At 35.7% G+C, this 22,109-nt stretch overlaps 1 protein-coding gene across 1 annotated transcript; it reads left to right on the top strand.

The window, feature by feature from the left end:
- Positions 1 to 7,993: 7,993 nt before the first annotated feature.
- LOC147820557 (olfactory receptor 7E24-like) lies at positions 7,994 to 9,043 on the top strand. The gene has a single exon (XM_087204043.1). It carries the CDS (start codon positions 7,994 to 7,996, stop codon positions 9,041 to 9,043), a length of 1,050 nt encoding a protein of 349 aa, XP_087060169.1.
- The last annotated feature ends 13,066 nt before the right edge of the window (positions 9,044 to 22,109 follow it).

Here is a 22,109-nt window from a genome sequence, read left to right as displayed (position 1 = left end):
GAAAAGAAAGCTCCCAATGACTAAATATTTCATTTCCAAACTTCCTTCATATGCACACACATCATGGATATGGGGGTTATTCTCTTCATTTCTATTAGGCATTAAGGGGGGAATAAATTACACTCTGTATATAGCATCAGGTCAATAATGTGGCACTAAAGCGTTTACTTTCTAATGTGTCCGATGACACTTTCTTCACTTCTGGGCCAACTGAAAACATTATTCCCAGAGCAAGTTGAAGTATATAGGTCAGTAATCATGCAAGTATTATTAAAAGTCATACCTCAGGGATATTTTACGTATTTTTTAAATGTAAGGTGATGTAATCAATAAGGCTTTATTTTTAATTGGGGAAGAGGTGATTAATTGTAAAATTATTCACACATCAGTTGTTGGAATTCTGAACCAACATGTTGTCTGGCATTATCTGTAGATAGGCACAAGAATTTGAAAACAATTTTCATAATAATAAAATTACAATATAATTTATCTTTTTATATTATTATAGTGTGTTAGTTAAAAATTTAAAATAGCTCTATGTTCTTCATAAAGAGACTTAAATGCACAAATTTATGTAAATTAGTATGTTTTAGGGACAAAAATTGGTGTATTGCATACTACTCTGAGGAGTTTTACGTACATTTTAGATACATTTTTCAGAAAACTGTTTATGGATACATAAAATAATGCAGGCATGGAAACAAAAAAATTTACCACCGAATTCTTGACAATAGTTGCCTTTGTGGACATGTGTGGGAGAATGGAAACACATGGAGAAACCAATAACTCCAATTTCATAGGTGATAACTGAAATCTTCATAAAATATCAGCTCTGAAACAGTATTATTATATACTTATATTTAATAGAGCTAATGAGTATTATTATTATTATTATTATTATTATTGGTACCAGGGATCAAACTCAGGACCTTGCACTTGCGAGGCAGGCACTGGAACCACTGAGCTAAATCCCCTGCCCCTCGCGAGTATTGTTGACAGCAAAAACAGCAAATACTAATGGGTTACTTAATAAATGCCAGGAAATATTCTAAAGTAGTGATTCTAAATTCTGTTGTAAGGAAGAACTACTAATAATTACATATGATGCTATATCAATAAAATAGGTAACATTTTGAGGGTGTGGTATTTGGATAAGATTAAATATTCACAGATAAATATATTAATAAAATTTAAAGATCCTTTAAAGTACCTTTATATAAAAACCATATAAACCAAATAATTATCTTCTCCATTTTATAGGTGAATAAAATCCTGCATGTGCTTATATTATGTAGCACAATTGCCACAATCACAGTTTTACTAATTAACTCAGAGTGTGAGTTGACTAGTGAACCTCTGTATTACTTGGGTAAGTGAAGAAAGAGAATTGAAATCTACTTGTAATTCAGAACTCAAACTTGGAGTTTTTGAGCTTTCCTAGTGCTAATATTCCCAACCATAAATAAGAGTCTTTATTATCTGAAAAGTAATGAACCAGTATTCCTAGGCCTGAGAGCATGCACAAGAAAAGATTAAAAACAGGAGGAGTTTTCACATGAAATAATTTACTGAGGTTGAATAGTTGATACAAACAAACACATACTAAATTTAAAAATTGAAAGTTGCTTTTTATAATATAATATTTTAAAATAATTAACAAATGTAATGTGCACTAATGCCACATTTGTGGCCAGTGGTGTCATTGTTTATGTGCATTTAACTAAGACACATGGGTCAAAATATGAAGTTCACTGAATGCAAGAATGAGTGGAATATATTGCATAATATTTATTTATTTATTTTAAATTTAATTTAAATTGTTTTTGGTACCATGGATCAGTCAGGCCCTTGTGCTTGCCCAGCAGGCGGCAAAACCACTGAGCTGAATCCCGGCCCTATTGCAGAATATTTAAAGGGAAATGAAATTACAGTGAGGACTTAAATATGCAGAGAACAAAATAATAAATTCCAGGAACAGTGAAACTCCTAAGAGTCAGCTGGCACATAACAATATTATCTAATTATAAACTTTAATTACATGTTCAGACAGTGTAGCTGTAGTTCTTATAGTGTTTTTACTGTTGTACATCAAAGGAAATTGTCCTTCTATTTCACAGTAAAATAAGGTACATTTGAATGATTCTTCATAGCCTTTAATTAGAATGGTATTTTTTTCTAATATGGGTAAGGCAGTATCTTATTCTTATTTTTCTGAAAAGGGGGAAGGGGTAGAAATGTGATTTTAAAATGTGGGGAACTGTGAAGTGCTGTGTATATGCATCAAGCCCCTATAAGGAATTTCATTATCATGTAGTACAAACACATATAAAAATTATATACTTATGAAGGGGACCAAGAGATGTGGGGAACCCAAGGGAGAGGAAGGGAAGAGGTTAAAAAGAGAAGGTGTCAATTATTTAAAAACAGAATTGTGTTTCAGTTTGCTCATTTCATTTACTCTCGGAGGTCTGCCAAGTTACATTACTGTGAAAATGTTTATTATTTCACAGAAAATAAAAAGAGAAGTATTTTGTAAGTTTTATTAGGCTGTTCCCAATAACATCATGGTGTGAGCTGACAAAATAATAAACCCTATTTCCCTCAAGTGGCTGAAATAAACTACAGTATTTCTCAAGAAAGATTGATGTGTAAACCTATTTACTGGGCATATAGAGGACAGACTCAAAACTGAGCTTTGGTGTCTTCTCTGGAGATGAAGTGTCTAATTCCAAATGCAAGGACTGATTGTTAGGTAGACAATGAAACAGTATTACCAAGTCTCTACAACATCCAGAAGAAAAAGGTTAAAACAGAAATATCTTTCATACCAGGTATTTTATTGACAGAGGCATTTATGAGTTTAACACAAGTAGTCTTGTATAAAATTAAATAAAATCCAAGTATTTATCAATCATTCATTATTTTAAAATTGTTGACCAGTACAATGTAACTCAATGTCATATTTCTGGTCAGTGATGACATTGATTATGGACTTAACTAAACCACATTTATAGCATTTTAAAATCCACCAATGTCAAGAATTAGATTATATGTTAGATAACTTTTAAAACACAAAATTTTGCATGATATCTTAAATTGAAAAAGAACAGAAATCACAAAATCACAGAGTGAAGAAAGTCCTAGAAAATAACTGCACTTAGGAATGTTTAGTGGTATGAACCATCAGCCTTGATTTAATGTTCTGATAATGCTGTCTTAGATCTTAGTATTTAAACACTCCAAATAGAGAAAATTTTTACTATTGTCCTGGAATGAAAAAGATATATTTGACTCTTCTTCATGTCCTGTAATTAGAATGACTTTTGTTTCTTAGCATGAGAAAGGGTCACTTATTCTCTATTTTGACTTAAAAGTATTGACCTCATTTTACTATGACAGTAGACTATTTTTCTGTAATTTTCATTGCCAACTAACTTTACAGATTACTGACTTTAATTTCTTATCATTTTCACAGTAGAATGCTCACTGCTAGGGCTGGTACAACAAAAAGTATGGAGTTTTAAGATGGTAAAAAATTTTATCAGTTGGGAAAATTAAATATTTTTTAAATGGATGTTAGTGATATATGACTGGATTTATGTAATTGATATGACTAAATTTTGCACAGAAAATATTGATGATTATATTTTCAAAAGTAAATTTTAATGTTATAATACAGATGGATTTTTAAAAAAATGATAAAAAAATAAAGATCCAGTGAATAGTATTCTGAGTTTTCTTTTTAATAAAGGAAGAGCCCCAAACTTTGGACATTTATTTTCTCTTCCTCTTCTCTTTTAATATTAAAAAAATCCTTAGAAATTTGAATAAGATGGACCACTTTAGCTAATTATGAGTTCAGTGAATTGAGCCTTCCAGGTCATATAATATGAAATAATTATTTCGTGCCTCCAAATTGTTAGTTTGATGGCTTCAATCCAGTGGGAATAGCACTTGTATCTTTTCTCCCCATGGTTATCTGCATGAGGAAGCTGCTTTTGATGCTGTATTTCTAGCAAGCCAGAGGAAGCAGTGAGAGCCATCACTGGACAGGAGACTGGGAAGTTGCATTTGGTTCACATTCTGTGGTCATGACCCAGCAGAGAAACAGCTTAAACCAGTAAGTGTTGATGTAGATCTTTGATAGGGGAGAGGCATTAGATACCTTTTTTCACATCATCCAGACTCACAGGACAGTTTGTGCAGATAGATAGAAAGATCTCAACATAAAAAATTTCAAAATTTGAGCTGTGAAGTGTATGAAGCTTTTTCTTGGGATTGTTTTTGAGGTCCCAGGTCACTCAGGCTGAGTTTTGCTTTCATCACCCACTTATATATGCCACAAATATCTTGCCCACAGAAGCACAAGATGAGTTTCTCTACAATGTTACCTGAGCATTTCAAGAAAATTATGAAGGGGAGGAGGAAAAGGAGAAAGGGGAAGAAGAAGAGGAGGAGGAGAAAGAACATGACAGTGATCATAATGTTGTGAACCATATTTTAGTGTCTCCTGAATGGCATGCTCTGAGCTATATGTTCCCTGTAGGGTGTTTCATTTAATTCCATTGGCACAGACTTCCCCAAGTCAGAAGTGTCTATTAAAAGAAGTAGGTAAGCATTTTTATTTAACTGTTATTGGGTTGCTAGTCAAAAACAATGAAGCTTACGTTGGTCTTTCTGAATCCAGACACAGTGCATCCTGCCAAGAAAATCCTGATATTCTGTTCCCTTAACAACCCAATAAGAAATGCCATTTGTCTGCCACCCTAGAAAGTCGCTTCCTGTTCCCTGTGCTCTCTTCTTTAAAGGTTTCTGGTAGATGAAGATTCACAGCAGTGAGTGGCACCTGGTGCAGCCATTATAGAAAGGACAGGTACAGATCACAGGCAAGGATCCCAGAAAGAGGAGGCACAGAATACCTCACGAATTTCTCTCACCGCCACTGCAGAATCAACTTGGAGCTGTCCACATCCTTCTCCATTTCAGTGGTCATCCCACTAAATCTCCGGAGACACATAGCCCAGAGTGCACTTTATCCTCACTCAGAATTTGGCCAAAGTTTAATGATGCTCCTCACATGTAGCTGCAGTTTAAGCTCCAGGACATCTGATTAAAGCTTTCTTATGGCTGTGAAACAGTTAAGAAGATGGGCACATTGAACCCAGGCACTGATGATTTAAATTTTAATGTGTTGGTGCTCTTCATTATTTCTGTGATGTGGAAAAGGTTGCTAGTATCTCTGAGGCTCAGTGTTATCTTCTTGTTCAATTTGTAGTGGATGGTAAAGACTTAAGGAGGGAATCAATTGGTATGGGTGCTTTCTACATAATTAGCAAGTGATGAATATGTAAAATAAAGGCAAAATACAGTTTAGGTATCATCATCATCATTATTAATGATAATATTAATCTTCATACCTTTCAACTAAAATATCTTCTTACTTGAAGCTGCTGTTTATCTATTTCTGCAATGTCCTTAATATGAGCATGCAGTATATATTTGGAGAGAAATGTGTTAGTCTCTTTCATTTTCTTTTTAATTCTTATGTTTACTGATACATTTTTGCAATACACAATGAACATATTCCTCAAGGGGAGTTAGTGCATGTAATAACACATCTTAAATCTTTATCATCCCATACACCTCCCCTCCCTCCACTTTTTTATATTCATCTCTTTTGGAAAAGGTCTTATTTCCTCGGTGTCTATACATTTTTTGACACAGAAGAAACAACAAAAATAGACATGTTGAACACTGAATACAATTCCTTGTTCCCCAAAATTGACTATCATAAGTAGAATCCACCACTTGGTACACTCCCATCTGCAGTTTTATCTCTTTCAGGAATGTCTAAAATAAGAGGGGAGAAGAAATAAGAGCTCTTTTCTATCTGTAGCCTGGATAGTTGGGTCCTAAAACTCCTTTTAACAGCATCTACAACACTAGATTATTCACTGCAGAGATAGTCACAAAGGCTGAAAGACAAGAGTGCAAGTAACCTTTACGCTTGAGTTGATACACTTCTCAAAATCGCACAATTTCAGGGTTCACTGACTTTTGACAACTATTTTCCTTAAGAACCCCACTATTTCTATAAAGATGGAATTGTTAATTTGAAAAGTGATGCAGTGAGGAATATAAGTTGTAAACATTTTTTATGTGTCTCACATGTTGTGAAGATGAACATTATTCTCCATCTCCTTAAGCAGCATTGAGTACAGAGAGGTGGAGAGATTTAATATATCCTTCAAATATTTGAACATCAGTAATCTGGAGCTAATATTTTGATTTCCTGTCTCCTATTCCAGGGCATTGTCTCCTGCATATTATTCCCTATAAAATGTGAGATGTCTGGGTCACTAGTTATGCAAAGATCATTACTAGATATATATCAGAGATATTTTTTGGCAGAACACATTAACAGTAATAGGTTATATATGATTAGCAGTGATTATTTATTGAGGCAATTAATATATGTGACTAATAATTAAATGAAACATGTATCAATTAGTGGAAATAAAATAGCCATCTCCCATCCACATATTATTCTGAAAATTTTGCAGAAAGATTTGGAAAGACTTAATAGTAAATCCACTAAATGATGTTTCTCCCTCATGCAATTTTTAGGATCAATTAAAGCATTTGAAATCAATATATATGCTTCACACAGGGACTTAAAATTATGTCAGTGTCACCTACTACATTACAAGGGGACTAGATCTTACAGTATGGGCTACTTAGATTAGATTTTAGAGCCATTGATGGTAAGCCTTAAAGCAAACTCTATGTATGCACAAATCAGTACTGACACATATGCTTAAATGGATCCATAGCCACACCTATGCAGGAATTCTTTGGGGGAACAGGTGACCAGGAGTGTAGAATAATGCAAAGACACAAGGAACTCAAATATCATAGGTAAGAAGCCAAATCCCTGTAAAATATTAGTTCCTAAGCATGTGTTACTAAATGTTTATTTTAAATATGGGCAAAGGGTATATTGATCACATTCAGAGATAATAATAATGGCTCATCTTCTAAATATCAGGAATTATTCCAAGGCAGTGTTTTTCAACTTCAGTATAGGAAGTGACCACCAAGAACTGCATATATAGCCAGTCTGAAAAAAATAGATTTAGTCTCAGTGCAGGTGCTCTGGATGCTTCAACTTATTCACAGGTAAATATTCCTAAATTCAACAGAGAACACTGGTGTAAGCTATTCGAGAACATTTTGAACCTTTTTATAATAGCATTAGAGGCTAGATAATTACTGTCATTTTACAAAGTAGGATACTGCAAGATGTTTTAAAGTCTTTTCTGCACTTTTTTTTTGCCTGTGTTATTGCCTTGACATCACTTAGTAAAGGGGAATGTAATTCATGTACTTGGAAGTATTGATGTGAAAATCTATTAAATGGCATAAGAAGGGTAGGTATTGAATGTGGGCTTTGGGATCTGCCTTACAGCTAAGCAAAATTCCTTAACAATTCATAAAAGTGTTTCTGATTTCTAAAAAGACAGTGTTTCCAGGCTATATTTTATAGAATACAGAAGCAAAACAGAGATCTGTCTTCCTCAGAGAACATTTTACCTAGCTATACAAGGTTGATATAAATACACAGAAAAAAATTCCAGAAGTGCTTTTAGCAGTTGATTATTTTTTAATCATCCATACATTGGAGTGGCATACACTGAAGCTACCTTGGTGGTCAGTGATTATATTGATCATGCACATTTAACATAAATGTAACAAAACCCAAAGTTCTTCAAAGTTAAGGATATGAATTACACATTGAATGATTTTCAAATGATAAACATAATTGGAGTGAGGACCTCAGCCATAAAGGAAGAAAATTAAAAAATACAAAAATCTGAAACATCTTGGAAATAACTGACACCTAATATTTTCTGGTTATGAACTGTTAATTTTATTTTAATGTTTGGATACTACAGTCCAAGCCCTTGTACATTGTCTTAAATATTTTAAGCCAATGGATGTTATATCACTGCTTGAGTATTTGGTTGCTATTTTCTTTTTCCAACCCTGTTTTCTTTTCAAAAGGTGCCTGCATGATATGGAGCCACAAAATCTTATACATGTATCAGAATTCCAACTCCTTAAACTCTCAGAGGATCCAGACATGCAGCCCATCCTCTCTGGACTGTTCCTGTCCATGTACCTGGTCACAGTGCTCGGAAACCTGCTCATCACCCTGACCATCATCTTTGACTCCCATCTTCACACCCCCATATACTTCTTCCTCTCCAACCTGTCCTTGGCTGATATCTGTTTCATCTCTATCACAGTCCCAAAGATGATTGTGAACATCCAAACTCATAGCAGGGTCATCTCCTATGTGGGCTGCCTGACCCAGATGTCTCTTTTACTCATTTTTGGATGTATGGATGACATGCTTCTGACTGTGATGGCCTTTCACAGGTTTGTGGCCATCTGTCATCCCTTGAAATATCATGTCATCATGAACTTTCACCTCTGTCTCTTCTTTGTTCTGGTGTCATTTTTGTTCAGCATTTTGGATTCTCAGATACATAATTTGATTGCCTTACAATTCCAATACTTCAAAAGTGTGGAAATTTCTAATTTCTTCTGTGACCCTTCTCAGGTCCTTACTCTTTCATGCTCTGATAGTGTTACTAAAATTATAGTCATGTATTTTGTTGGTGCTGTCTATGGTTTCATTCCTGTCACAGTGATCATTTTGTCTTACTATAAAATTACTTCTTCTATTCTGAGAATCTCTTCATTGTGTGGAAAGTATAAAGCCTTGTCCACCTGTGCATCTCACTTATCAGTTGTTTGCTTATTTTATGGAACAGGAATTGCAGAATACCTTGCATCCTTTGTATTTAATTCTAGAAAAAGTGCAGTAGCCTCAGCAATGTATGCAATTGTCATGCCTATGCTGAACCCATACATTTACACCCTAAGGAACAGGGACATTAAAAATGCCCTTCAGAGGCTGTGGAGCAGAACCATAAAATCTCATCATCTCTTCCGTCCTTCCCGTAGTTTGGATTGAAAATAAAAAATTAAATATCTAGTTCTGCAAACCCCACCTTCTTCCTCACATTGGCTCCAGTCCTGTCATTCCACACTAAGAATCATATCTGCATATCGATCCTTTACTATTATCTCTCTCTCTCTTTCTCTCTCTCCTTCTCTGACTCTCCCTTCCTTCCTTTTTTCTTGCTTTTCTTTATCTCTCCCACTCACCTTTCACCAGTACTGGAGAATGAGCCTAATGCCTTTGCACTGAGCTACATCTCTAGATCCTTTTAATTTTTTTTTAAACAGTATCTTTATCAGTTACTAAGTCACCCAGTCACCCAGGCTGACCTCAAACTTGTGATCCTTCTGCCTCATCTCTTCAAAGTGCTTGCATTGTAGTTATGTGCCATGGTTTTTCATTAGTTGCATGAAGTGTATTCCAAAATCCTTCTATCATAAACATAAAGACTAAATCAGTATCCCAAGAAAGCATCTGTAATTTTAGAGCACTGAACCTGAACACTCTGTGAAGTAGTCAGATATATTTTTACATATATGTATTTCATAGTCTATCATTTTTTGTACTTCATGTATGTTTTCTTCAGATACTATATCTAAGACATTTATTGAGACATGTTCTGTCTAGAGGGCTTATCACTAGTGTCATGCCTGGATTAAGTGAGTCCTTCACAAACAAATAGGACTAGAAAACAGGCTGCTATCAGAAAATGAAAGGCTATTTCTCAATAAACAAGAGACAGTCTCCGCAGTACTGAAAAGTCAAGTGATTATCTGCACACCTGTGCCGACTGTCCTTGGACTCAATCATAAATAGTTCACCCCAGATTACTTAGCCATTTCAATACCTATATAATGCTAATTCCTTTCTCAGCTAGTTGCTTATGTCTCTTTCTAGATGTTAGCCTATCCACATATGGATGAAATCTCTCCTAGCTAGCTGCTGCTATTTCCCTCTCCCAGTGTCATTCCATCCACACATGAATGTAATAAACTCAATAAACTCGGCTTTTCTGAGCTAGCTGCTAGAATCTATCCCTGCATTTAGCCCCTAATTTTAGTCTGCAGAGTAAAATTTTCTTTAAAAAATCCTGTCACCAAGGAGTGGTTTCATGTGCACCATTTATAAGAACTGGTTGTTAAGGTTGGATTTAATTGGAATCAACTGAGAGAATTAAAATAGCCATACTTCTCAAATCTTATTTAAGATTTGTCATGTACATGTACCAAATACTCATAATGAATATAATCATTAAGTGTCATCAGTATGAACTAAAGTAATCATATTAAATTAACAATAAGAATGAAAATTGGGAAAGAAGATTTAAGAGATGGAAGGAGGGACATAGGTGGGAAGGGGAAAGGGATTAAAAAAGTATCAAGCTGTGTTATGTACATGCACCCACTCTTTGAGATGAATGTAAACTTCATGTACTGCAGATGTGTACTAATAAAATAAATAAATATAAAATAAGTATAAATAAAATGAAAAGAAAATACTGGAACTTGAGTTTTATTACCAGAGATTTTCATTTATATGGATCTGTCTAAATGATAGGTTTTTAAAAAGCTTCAAAAGCTCAATTGTGTGAGTTAGAAATGATCTTATAGTAGTCGTATGAGAGGTAGGTTTTTTGAAAACATTGTCTTAAAATGTAAGTCCTTCAATGGTTTAGCATTGTTATCACTGCTTTTTAGTTTATTTCCTCCTGCTCCCTTCCCACCCTCCTACAGTTATCTTTTAACAATTCGGTTCATTTCACTACTTCCTTCACATCCCCGGAACCCTCAGGGTTTTAAAGGCTGTTCCTGGCCTATCTCTGTGGCCACATTGCTCCCTTTTTGCATTTATCCTGCAGTAATCATCCAACCAGTTTATGTTATTATATAATTTCCCTCGGATAATTAGCTTTGCTTGTATTTAGTGAGTGAACCCTGAGTAATAAATTATAACATGGAAGAAAAATTGCATGTTGTGAGTTGTCAGCAATTGTAATCCAGTGCTACCTTGGTTGGTGAACTTAATTTGCTTCTGGGGAATATGGCTGTGGCCATGTTGTCAACTGATCTGCAGTTCATGAACAGAAGCAAAATTTTGATGAAACCTTCTGTTTGAAAACCAAATTGTTCATGAACAGAAGCATACGTGAACTAAGGTATTATTATACTTCAAAATATTCTTGGGAACTGGGAACTGAAGCTCGTTTTAAACATATGACCCTGCTTAGGTACCCAGCTAAGAAGTTAATGGTGGGCTTATGTTTCCAGTTACTGTATGGCTTAATGGTGTCTGATTATTATTAACAGTTGTATGACAAATACATTGAACTTTTGCTTATTTTACTTTACAGAACAATACCAATGTCCCTGTCACCAGTCAAAGTGAGCCTTTGTTCACCCAATCTATAACTGAAGATGTTGATGAGTGAGAGAGTAATGTGTTTTTCTGATATTACCCAGCAGCCTCTCCTCACAAGAAAAGCTGTTCTTTTTCCTCGTTCACATAATGATTTAGTAGACATACAGTGGTGTATTAATAACTTGACTGGGAAATATTCATAAAGTTAACAGCAGCCACTGAAAGTGGTAGAACATTGATTAGAGTAATGAATACTCATAGTAGAAGGAATCAGATTTGTAGACACTTAAACAATTATATATTGGTTCTTTTTATATTGTAAAATGTTATTTATATTTTATGAGAAAATAAAATAAATTTTAAAATCAAATAATAAGATAATAAAGAATTATTACACAGTGTTTCATTATCTTCAAAGTAATTAGTACAAAACATAAACCAAAATGATTGTTACAAAAAAGAAACAAACATATATATTGATTCTTAAATTGAAGAATTTTGGTTAACTTCTAACTCCCATATGATTCTCAGAATCTTCAGCAGCAAATGCAATGCTACAGAACATTTCTTCCAAAGGTATCACATAATTATGTACCTTGAGTAAGTTAAATATTTTCCTTATTTATGAAAATTTTTATTCTTACATTAAAGGGCTTGATTTTACATGTGCATTATGGAATTCCTATGAAAGCTATTACAAACTGGATGACTTTGTTCATTACACAAAATGTGATTTTATTTAACTTGTCCATCTATAATACTCTGAAAACCATTTCTTTATTGAAAGTTTCATTCTGAAGGTATAATTGAATGTAGTTATTAGAACAGTATTTTTCCACAGTGGCAGATAAATAATGGGAAAGTGTCATGATGAACACATTATTAAGAAATGTATCATTCACATATGCACTTTGTAAGGAAAATTGACTCAAAAATCAGTTGAAAATTATTAGCTAAGTTGATTGGGGCACATTTTTGACCTCTCATCAATTCTAATGCCTTACTTTAATGGTGGTTAGCTTAAAAACTCTCTCAGATGAAATAGATAATTCACACCTCCAGTATTAATTCAGTAAATGGAAATATTATCAACATCATCTATTCTGATGTTTATTAACTCTGTTAGTTATTTGAACTCTAAATGTGCTTTACCCCAGAGGTCTGAAAAACCCTCAGATTTATATTTTTACATCAATCCTTGGTCAGGTGAATAGCAGGTAATCATAATTTATCTATATACTCAAAATCTAACACAGTGGGTGTAAAGTTTTGCATGTTGCTATTTTGTGCATTATTCTACCTATTTCCATCCATTTATCTATTATCATCTGTCAATCTAGATTTACACACAAATATTCCAGTGATTCTGTTTTTCTGGCAAAAGCTTGAATACTAATGAATGTGAAGCTCTCATGGAAATTTTTGGAATATCTTCAAAAAATTAAAACTAGAACCTCCATATGATCCTGAAATGCTTCTACTGTAAATGTACCCAAATCATCTGACATTAGTATACAAAGCAAGTACAGTCTATAATCAAGGCAACATTATTCACAATTAGCCAAGATGTGTAATTAGGCTAAGGATTTCTCACCAGATGAATATATAAATAAATGTGGGGAAAAATGGAATACTAACATGGCATAAAGAGAAGGAAATCATTCGGTACAACATGAATGAGGTGACACAACATCCTGCTAAGAGAAATGAGGCAGCTACAGAAAGATAAATTGGATGAACTCACCTACAGAGTGTGAAACCCCATGAAAACAGAGTGAAATGGTGGCTACCAGAGATAATGGATCAGGGAGTTGAGAAGATGTGTGTCAAAGAAAACAATTTCAGTTGGGAGAAATAATTTAAAGAGATCTACTGTATATTAACATGAATATAGTTATTAATAATGTGTATAATTAAAATAAGTATAAAAGCACACAGAGGGGTGATGTATTTGTAAAATGAATACCTGATCAGGTCCACATAATTAGAATGTACAAAGAAATCTTACAGATCAGGGGTAAAAGTGTCCAATTCAATATTTCAAAATGAGCAAAATCTAGAAAAGACATTTGTTACACAACATATGGAATCTACAAAGAGGTACTGGAAAAGATGCATTGGTAGTCATGGGAAAATGCAAATCAAAATCACAATAAGATACAACTATAATCCAATGGCAGGCTTCACTTTATATAAAATTGGAATTCACAAGTATTGATGAGTATATGAAGATACTAGAATCTGTTTACACTAGAGTGCTACAAATGTTTATCTTTTCTTGAAGATATTAAGCACAAAATAACTTCCTAAGCTAGTAATTTGTTCCACTTGTAGATAAAATTCTTTAATATTTAGAAACAAGCATGATCATTTGCTGTTTAAGACTATGCTGGGTTCTAAAAATCTCTGTGCTTGTGATGTTTTTGTCACTATTCCAAATTCCATACAGTATTATTAAACAAATAAAGATGAAAAGAATTTCATCTAATGTTATGTGACCCCAGAGCAGATACAGTCTTGAGCAAAAAATCATTCTGTAATGTATGGCTGTGCTCAAACAAGTAAATGTGCATGTGTATTCATTATATACAAGAGTCAAAGGCTGTAAATCACCAAAATATTCACTATTGCATGAATGGATAAGCACTCTGAGTAGTATACACAGTAGATTAATAATCTTTTAAAAATAAATGGAACAAGTTGACACTTTCAAATAAAAGTGCCCAAAAGAAAGAGCAAGAGATAAAAGGAAAAAATGAGGAAGCAGAAAAAGACAGAATGCATGAAAGAAAGAATAAAACAAGGAAGCAAGGAATGAAAAATGAAGGATAAAAGGAAGTGAGAATGGAGAAAATGAGGGTGCAGAAGAGAAGGAAGGATGGAAAGTAGAAAGGAAGCGTGATAAAGGGGAAAAGGAAGAAAAATAAAATAAATGATATGACAGGCTGTAGACAGGCATGTCTGCACATGCCCTACCGAGGTCCCCAGTCACACGGAACACCGCGAATCAGCCCTCAGCAGACAAGGCAGGTCTGCGCACGCCCTACTGAGGTCCCGAGTTATGCAGAAGATGCCAAATCAGCCCGCTGCAGACAGGCAGTTCTGCGCAAGACCTGCGATGTCCGGAGTTGTGCTGAACATGCCAAATCACCCCGCACCCTGGCAACAATCCACTGGACCCCCACCCCCACTCCTCCGTACAGACACCTGGTTCCACACTACAAAGACACAGTGTACACTGGACCACCAGACCATGGTACTGAGTCCCGCTGCTCCCAGCCCAGAAGTAGGGGCTTCTGAGCCACCAACCCACTGCTCCTGGACCAGAGGAAGGGGCTTCCCAGCCACCATCCCTCCTGCTGCTCCCAGCCCACAGGAAAGGGCTTTGGGCCACCATCCCTACCATTGTTCACGATCCCTGTCCCACTTCTCCCAACTCAGAGGTAATCCGTGCAGGCACCAACAGCCACCCCCAGTTGAAATGAGAAAACATGTAAATAAGTCTCAAAACCAGACTTCTAGATCACCTACAGCAACCCCAAAGTGAAATGAGATGGAACACTCTGATACTCAACCACCTGGACCCACTGAACTGGCAACACAAGGGGACCTGGAAAAAATGAAATCAGAAATAATTTCTCAGGTAACTGGAGAAATTGTGCCCCTAGTGCAAGACATGATTAATAAATCTAGAGAGGAGCACAGGAACATGATGGAATTCCAACATAGGAAACAAATGGAATACATAAAACAGATGCAAATAGATTTCTAGGAGATGAAAAACTCCATTCAAAGTCTACACAGCAGAATGAGCCAATGTGAGGACAGAATTTCAGATATAGAAGATAAGATTGGAATTAATGACCAGGAAAAGAAAAATTGCTGGAAAATTATAAGGGAACGTGAGAAATCAATCCAGCAGCTGCTAGATGATGCAAAGAAGAATAACAAAAGACTGATTGAAGTCCATGAAGAAACAGGAGAGAGTGGAGATGACATAAATAATCTCTTCACAGAACTAATGGCAGAAAACTTCCCAAGCAGGGGAAAAGAGCTTGACATACAGATAAGTGAGGCATATAGGACTCCAAATAGCCTTGATCAAAAAAAATCTACACATAGGGATATAATTGTTAACATTCCATAAATGATATGACAAAACAGAGTCACAAAAATTACAAAAAATCAGAGTTAATTTGGGCATCACATTACTTGAAATTAAATAAAGAAACAACTTCAAAAGCAGATTCCAGAGTGGCACTGAAAACACTGAATCAGCCTGCTGCAGACAGGCAGGTCTGCAGATGCAGTCTGGAGGACACCAATCACACTGAAAACACCAAATAAGCCCATGGCCCAGCAGCAATCCACTGAACCACCTGCCGCCCCCCACTCCTTTGACCTCTTCTCTGTACAGCCACCTGGTTCCACACTACAAAGACACAGAGGACACTGGACCACCATACCACTGCACTGTAGTTAATCAAATTCTCAGCATTTATAGTATTCCTGCCCAGCAGTAGGGGCTTCTGAACCACCATCCCACTGCTCCTGGTCCAGAGGAAGGGGCTGGCCAGCCAACATCCCTCCTGATGCTCCCAGCCCAGAGGAAAGGGCTTTTGGACCACCTTCTGTCCTGCTGCTTCCAGCACAGAGGAAGGGGTTTATGGGCCACCATCCCTATCAAACCTCCCAGCCCCTGTCCCAACTCTCCCAGCTCAGAGGAGGTGAGCTGCGCAGGTGCCAACAGCATGCCCTTGCCCCGCCCCCAGTCAAAATGAGAAATCATGTAAATAAGTCTCAAAACAACACTTCCAGATCACCTAGAGGAACCCCAAAGGGAAATGAGATATAACACTTGATACTCAACCACCTGGACCCACTGAACTGGCAACAAAAGGGGATCTGGAAAAAAGGAAATCAGAAATAATTTTTAACATAACAAGAGAAATTGTGCACCTAGTGCAAGACATGATTAATAAATCTAGAGAGGAGCTCAGGAACATGATGGAATCCCAACATAGGAAACAAATGGAATCCATAAAACAAATGCAAATAGATTTCTAGGAGATGAAAAACTCCATTGAAAGTCTACACAGCAGAATGAGCCAATGTGAGGGCAGAATTTCAGATATTGAAGATAAGATTGCAATTAGTGACCTGGAAAAGAAAAATTACTTGAAAATTATAAGGGGACACAAGAAATCAATCCAGCAGCTGCTTGATAATGCAAAGAAGAATAACATAAGACTGAGTGGAGTCAATGAAGAAACAGGAGAGAGTGCAAATGACATAAAAAACTCTTCACAGAAGTAATGACAGGAAACCTCCCAAGCAGGAGAAAAGAATTTGACATACAAATAAGTGAGGCATATAGGACTTTAAATAGCCTTGATAAAAAAAATCTACACATAGGCATATAATTGTTAAGATTCCAGAAACTCAACAGAACAAAGTTCTACAAGCAGTTAGAGAAAAGAAACAAATCACATACAAAGAAAAGCCCATCAGAATCACAACAGACTTCACAACACAAACCATCAAGGCAAGAAGAGCTTGGAGAGACATATTTCATGCTCTAAAATAGAACAGCCTCCAACCCAGATTGATGTACCCTGCAAAACTATCTTTCAAAATGGATGGACAAATAAGATACTTTCATGAGAAAGAGCACATTAGGAACTTCATGAAAACCGAACCAGGACTCCAAAGAATTTTACACAATATCCTAGGAACAGCCATTGGGGATCATAACCCCAGGAAGCAAAGCAGTTTGAACCCATCTGGCATGACAAGAAATTAAATGTAAATGGGGAGAACTCAACAAAAAGAAAAAGTCATGGTAATGACAAGTCAATATATTTCAGTTATAACCATCAATGTTAATAGTCTCAATTCACCAGTCTGAAGAAATAGACTGGAAGAATGGGTCAAGAAGCAAAATCCAACAATATGCTGCATACAAGAAACACACTTCATTCAAAAGGAAACTCATAGACTGAACGTTAAAGGGTGGAAAACAACACTACATGGGACGGCAACCTCCCAAAAAAGCAGAAGTAGCTATCCTCTTTGCACATCAAGTAGATTTCAAACCAACATTGATTAAGAGAGATGAAGAAGGACACTACATCCTTGTAAAGGGAACAATCCAAGAGGAAGATATGACAATCATAAATATCTATGCACCAAACACTAGTGCACCCAACTATGTAAAACAAATACTAACAGACATGCAAAGTCATATATGCACTAATACAATTGTAGTGGGGGACCTCAACACCCCACTGTCACAAATAGATAGATCAACTCGACTAAAAAAATAAGTAATGAAATACTAGAATTCAATCGAACACTTGAACAATTGAAATTAACAAATGTTGACAGTCTTCCACCACACAAAATCAGAATACACGTTCTTCTCAGCTGCACATGGGTCATTCTCCAAAATAGACCACATACTCACACATAGAAGATGTTTAAGTAAGTGCAAAGGAATTGAAGTTATCCCCTGTATAGTATCAGACCATATTGTGATGAAATTGGAGATACATAGCAAAAGAAACTCAAAAAATTTCATAAACACATGGAAATTGAACAACACACTTCTGAATAACCAATGGATCACAGAGGAAATTAAAGAAGAAATCAGACAGTTCCTTCAATTAAATGACAGTGACAACACAACATTTCAGAATCTATGGGACACAATGAAAGCAGTCTTACGAGGGAAATTCACAGCAGTGAATATGCATATTAGGAAAACTGAGCAAGCCCAATTAAACAACTTGATGCTGAACCTCAAGCTTCTAGAAATAGAAGACCAGGATAATCCCAAATCTCATACAAGGGAGAAAATTATAAAGATCAGAGGAGAAATCAATGCAATGGAGACTAAGAGGACGATACAAAAAATCAATGAAGCCGAGAGTTGATTCTTTGAAAGAATCAACAAAATTGACAAAGCTTTAGCCAACCTTGTCAGCAAAAGGAAAGAAAAGACCCAAATCCATGCAATTAGGAATGAAAAGGGTGAAATTACAAGAGACCCAGCAGAAATCCAGAGGATCATCAATACCTACTTCCAGAACCTATACGCCAATAAGATGGACAACACAGAAGAAATGGACAAATTCCTAGATACATATGAATTACCAAAGTTGAATGAAGAAGACCTAAAAATTCTGAACAACCCAATATCAACCAATGAAATTGAAAATGTAATTAAAATCTTATCAACTAAGAAAAGCCCAGGCCCTGATTGCTTCACTGCTGAATTCTACAAGACATTTAGAGAGGAACTGCTGCCACTACTGTTTAAACTCTTCAGTGAAATTGAAAGGGAAGGCATACTCCCAAATTCATTCCTGGAAGAAATCATCACCTTGATCCCCAAAGCAGAGAAAGACCCAACTGAAAAAGAGAACTATAGATGAATCTCACTAATGAACATAGATGCAAAAATCCTTAATAAGATAATGGCAAACAGAATGCAGAAGATCATCAAGAAGATCATACACCCTGATCAAGTGGGATTCAGCCCAGGGATGCAGGGATGGTTCCATATATGAAAATCAATCAATGTAATACACTATATCAATAGAGCCAAGGACAAACATCATATGATTATCTCCATAGATGCAGAAAAAGCATTTGACAAAATCCAACATGCATTTATGATAAAAACCTTACAAAAAATTGCAATAGATGGTCTCTACCTCAAACTGATAGAAGCCATCTATGAAAAACCAACAGCCAATGTCATACTAAATGGTCAAAAACTGAAATCCTTCACACTAAAATCAGGAACAAGACAAGGATGTCCACTATAACCACTCTTGTTCAATATAGTTTTGGAAACATTAGCCAAGGCAATTAGACTAGAGAAAGAAATGAAGAAGTCAAATTGTCATTATTTGCAGATGATATGATACTGTATAAAGAAGACCCCAAGAAGTCCATCAAAAGTCTTCTAGACTTAATAACCAAATTCAGTCAAGTAGCTGGTTACAAGGTCAACACACAACAATCAATAGCTTTCCTCTACACAAATGACAGACTCACTGAGAGAGAAATAGGGCAAATAATTCCTTTCACAATAGCATCCAAAAAACTGAAATACCTAGGAATCAACCTAACAAAAGAAATCAAAGACCTCTTCTCTGAAAACTATGGCACTCTGAAAAGAGAGATTGAAGATGATATCAGAAAATGGACAGACATCCCCTGCTCCTGGGTAGGCAGGATTAATAGAGTGAAAATGGCCATACTTCCAAAACTGCTATATAGATTTAATGCAATGCCAATTGAGATCCTAGCAGCATACTTCATAGACTGTGAGAAAACAATCCAAAAATTCATTTGGAACAAAAAGAGACCCAGAATAGCAAAAACAATTCTAGGTAACAGAGACATGGCAGGGGGTATCACAATCCCCAGCCTACAACTATACTACAAAGCTACTTGATAAAAACAGCATGGTACTGGCAAAGAAACACACTTGAAGACCAGTGGAGCAGATTAGAAGATGCAGAAATAACACCAGACACACTCAGCCATCTCATCTTTGACAAAGGAGCCAAACACCCTCACTGGAGGAAAGGTAGCCTCTTTAATAAATGATGCTGCAAAACTTGGGCTTCAACTTGCCAAAGGTTAAAACTAGACCTGTATCTCTCACAATGCACTAAACAAATCAAAATGGATTAAAGATCTAAATATTAAAATAGAAACTCTGAACCAGTTGGAACAGAGGTTAGGTAGAACCCTTGAAGGCATTGGTGTAGGAAAAGATTTTATGAACAAAACCTCAGTTGCCCGTGAACTAGCACAAACTATCAACAAATGGGATCTCTTCTTATTAAAAGGCTTCTGCACAGCAAGAGAAACCACCAGCAGTGTGAAGAGACAACCCACAATGTGGGAAAATATCTTCACCTGCTCTTCCTCAGACAAAGGTCTACTATCTCAAATCTATAAAGAACTTAAAAAGATCAGACCTCCCAAATTTAAAGACCCAATCCAAAAATGGGCATCTGAAATGAACAGACATTTCTCAGACAAAGAAGTAGAAATAGCAAATAAATACATGAATAAATGTTCAACATCACTGGTCATTCGAGAGATGCAAATGAAAACAAGGCTGAGATTCCACTTCACTCCAGAAAGAATGGCTGCTATCATGAAATCAACCAATAACAAATACTGATGGGGCTGTGGGGAAAGAGGAACCCTGCTCCACTGCTGGTGGGAGTGTAGACTGGTGTAACCACTGTGGAAATCAGTATGGAGATACCTCAAAGAACTGGGACTGGAAGTCCCATTTGACCCCACTATTCCACTGCTGGGGATCTTCCCCAAAGAATTAAAAGAATCATACCACAGTGATATATGTGGGTCCATGTTCATAGCAGCACAGTTTGTAATAGCTAAAACTTGGAAACAGCTCAAATGCCCATCAACTGGAGACTGGATAAAGAAAATGTTGGTTTTTTATAAAATGGAGTACTACTCAGCCATAAAAAATGAGAAATTAGAGACATTTATAGCTAAGTGGATGCATATTGAAGTGATACTCTTAAGTGAAATAAATAGGACACACATGAATAAATTCCGAATAGTTTCTCTGGTGTGAGAAATTGAAAGTGTAAATAAGGACTAAATGTATAATAGGCAATGTGAAATAGGAAGAAAATGGGCAAAGGGGAAGGAAGTGGGAGAGATAGAGGAAAGGATAGAAGGGAATGGGATTAATATCAGAAAATGGAAAAATAGGAACAAAATCTTTGTAAATAGGGAGGAATGTAGGGGTTGAACAGAGGGCTGGGCAAGGGTGAAAAATAAGAACCAAGAGAGATTATGTAAAGGTGCAAATTTCCAATGATGAATGTCATTATATTGTATTCCTAAAATGTACAAATGATTAGAATGAATAATCGAGAATGTAAAATAGAAAGAAAAGGCCCAAAGGGGTAGGGGTAGTGGGAGGGGCAGGGGAAAGGAAAGAAGGGAAAGGAAAAATGATGAGAAATGGACAAAATGGAAATAAAGTCTTTGTAAATAGGGAAGGGTGGAGGGCGTGAAGGGAGGACTAGTAATGGGGAAAAAATAAGAACCAAGATGCATTATGTAAAGGTACAATTCTCAATGAGAAATGTAATTGTGTTGTATACCTACAATGTACCAATAAAAGAATTTAATATAAAAAATTATATATGGAAAAGTAACTAAGTAAAGTTTAAAAAAAGGTATCTATAGCTATTTTAGATGTAGTTTATCATAATTCATCCAAAAAATTGGTCAATGAATAAATACCCTATTCAGGATCATAGTAGGAAACTATAAAAGTATTTTCTAACTCACTTAATGCTTATATTCAAACCATGGACAACAGGAAATGCTCCATTTTTCTGTAGAATATTTGCATTAAATTCTTGAAAATTAAAGATGATTTCAACATTAGTCATTCAATGTTTTCCTGAACATGTTAAGTGTCAGGTAGTATGATAAAGGAAAATTAAATTGATTATAAAATATAACAAATGAAAATTACGTTGTAGATGCTGTTGCAGACACTAAGATGAAAGTGTAAATACATGGAAAAATAAGGACTATCAGAAAGTGGGATCTGCCTTTGAAAATAGAAAATAAATTCAATAGACAAACACCACTGTAATTGGAACAAGGTTGACAACACCTCATATACAATAGTTTTTCAGGA

The sequence above is a fragment of the Heterocephalus glaber genome, unplaced genomic scaffold (assembly GCF_053883595.1).
Source record: "Heterocephalus glaber isolate CG9 unplaced genomic scaffold, H.glaber_assembly_v1.0 deba00001859, whole genome shotgun sequence".
In the NCBI taxonomy this organism is placed as follows: domain Eukaryota; kingdom Metazoa; phylum Chordata; class Mammalia; order Rodentia; family Bathyergidae; genus Heterocephalus; species Heterocephalus glaber.
Note: the sequence above shows the minus strand (reverse complement) of the source record. Positions and strands in the feature narration are given on the sequence as shown.

Coding starts and splice junctions, on each gene's coding strand:
- LOC147820557 (XM_087204043.1), top strand. CDS start 7,994: ATGGATGTTATATCACTGCTTGAGTATTTGGTTGCTATTTTCTTTTTC.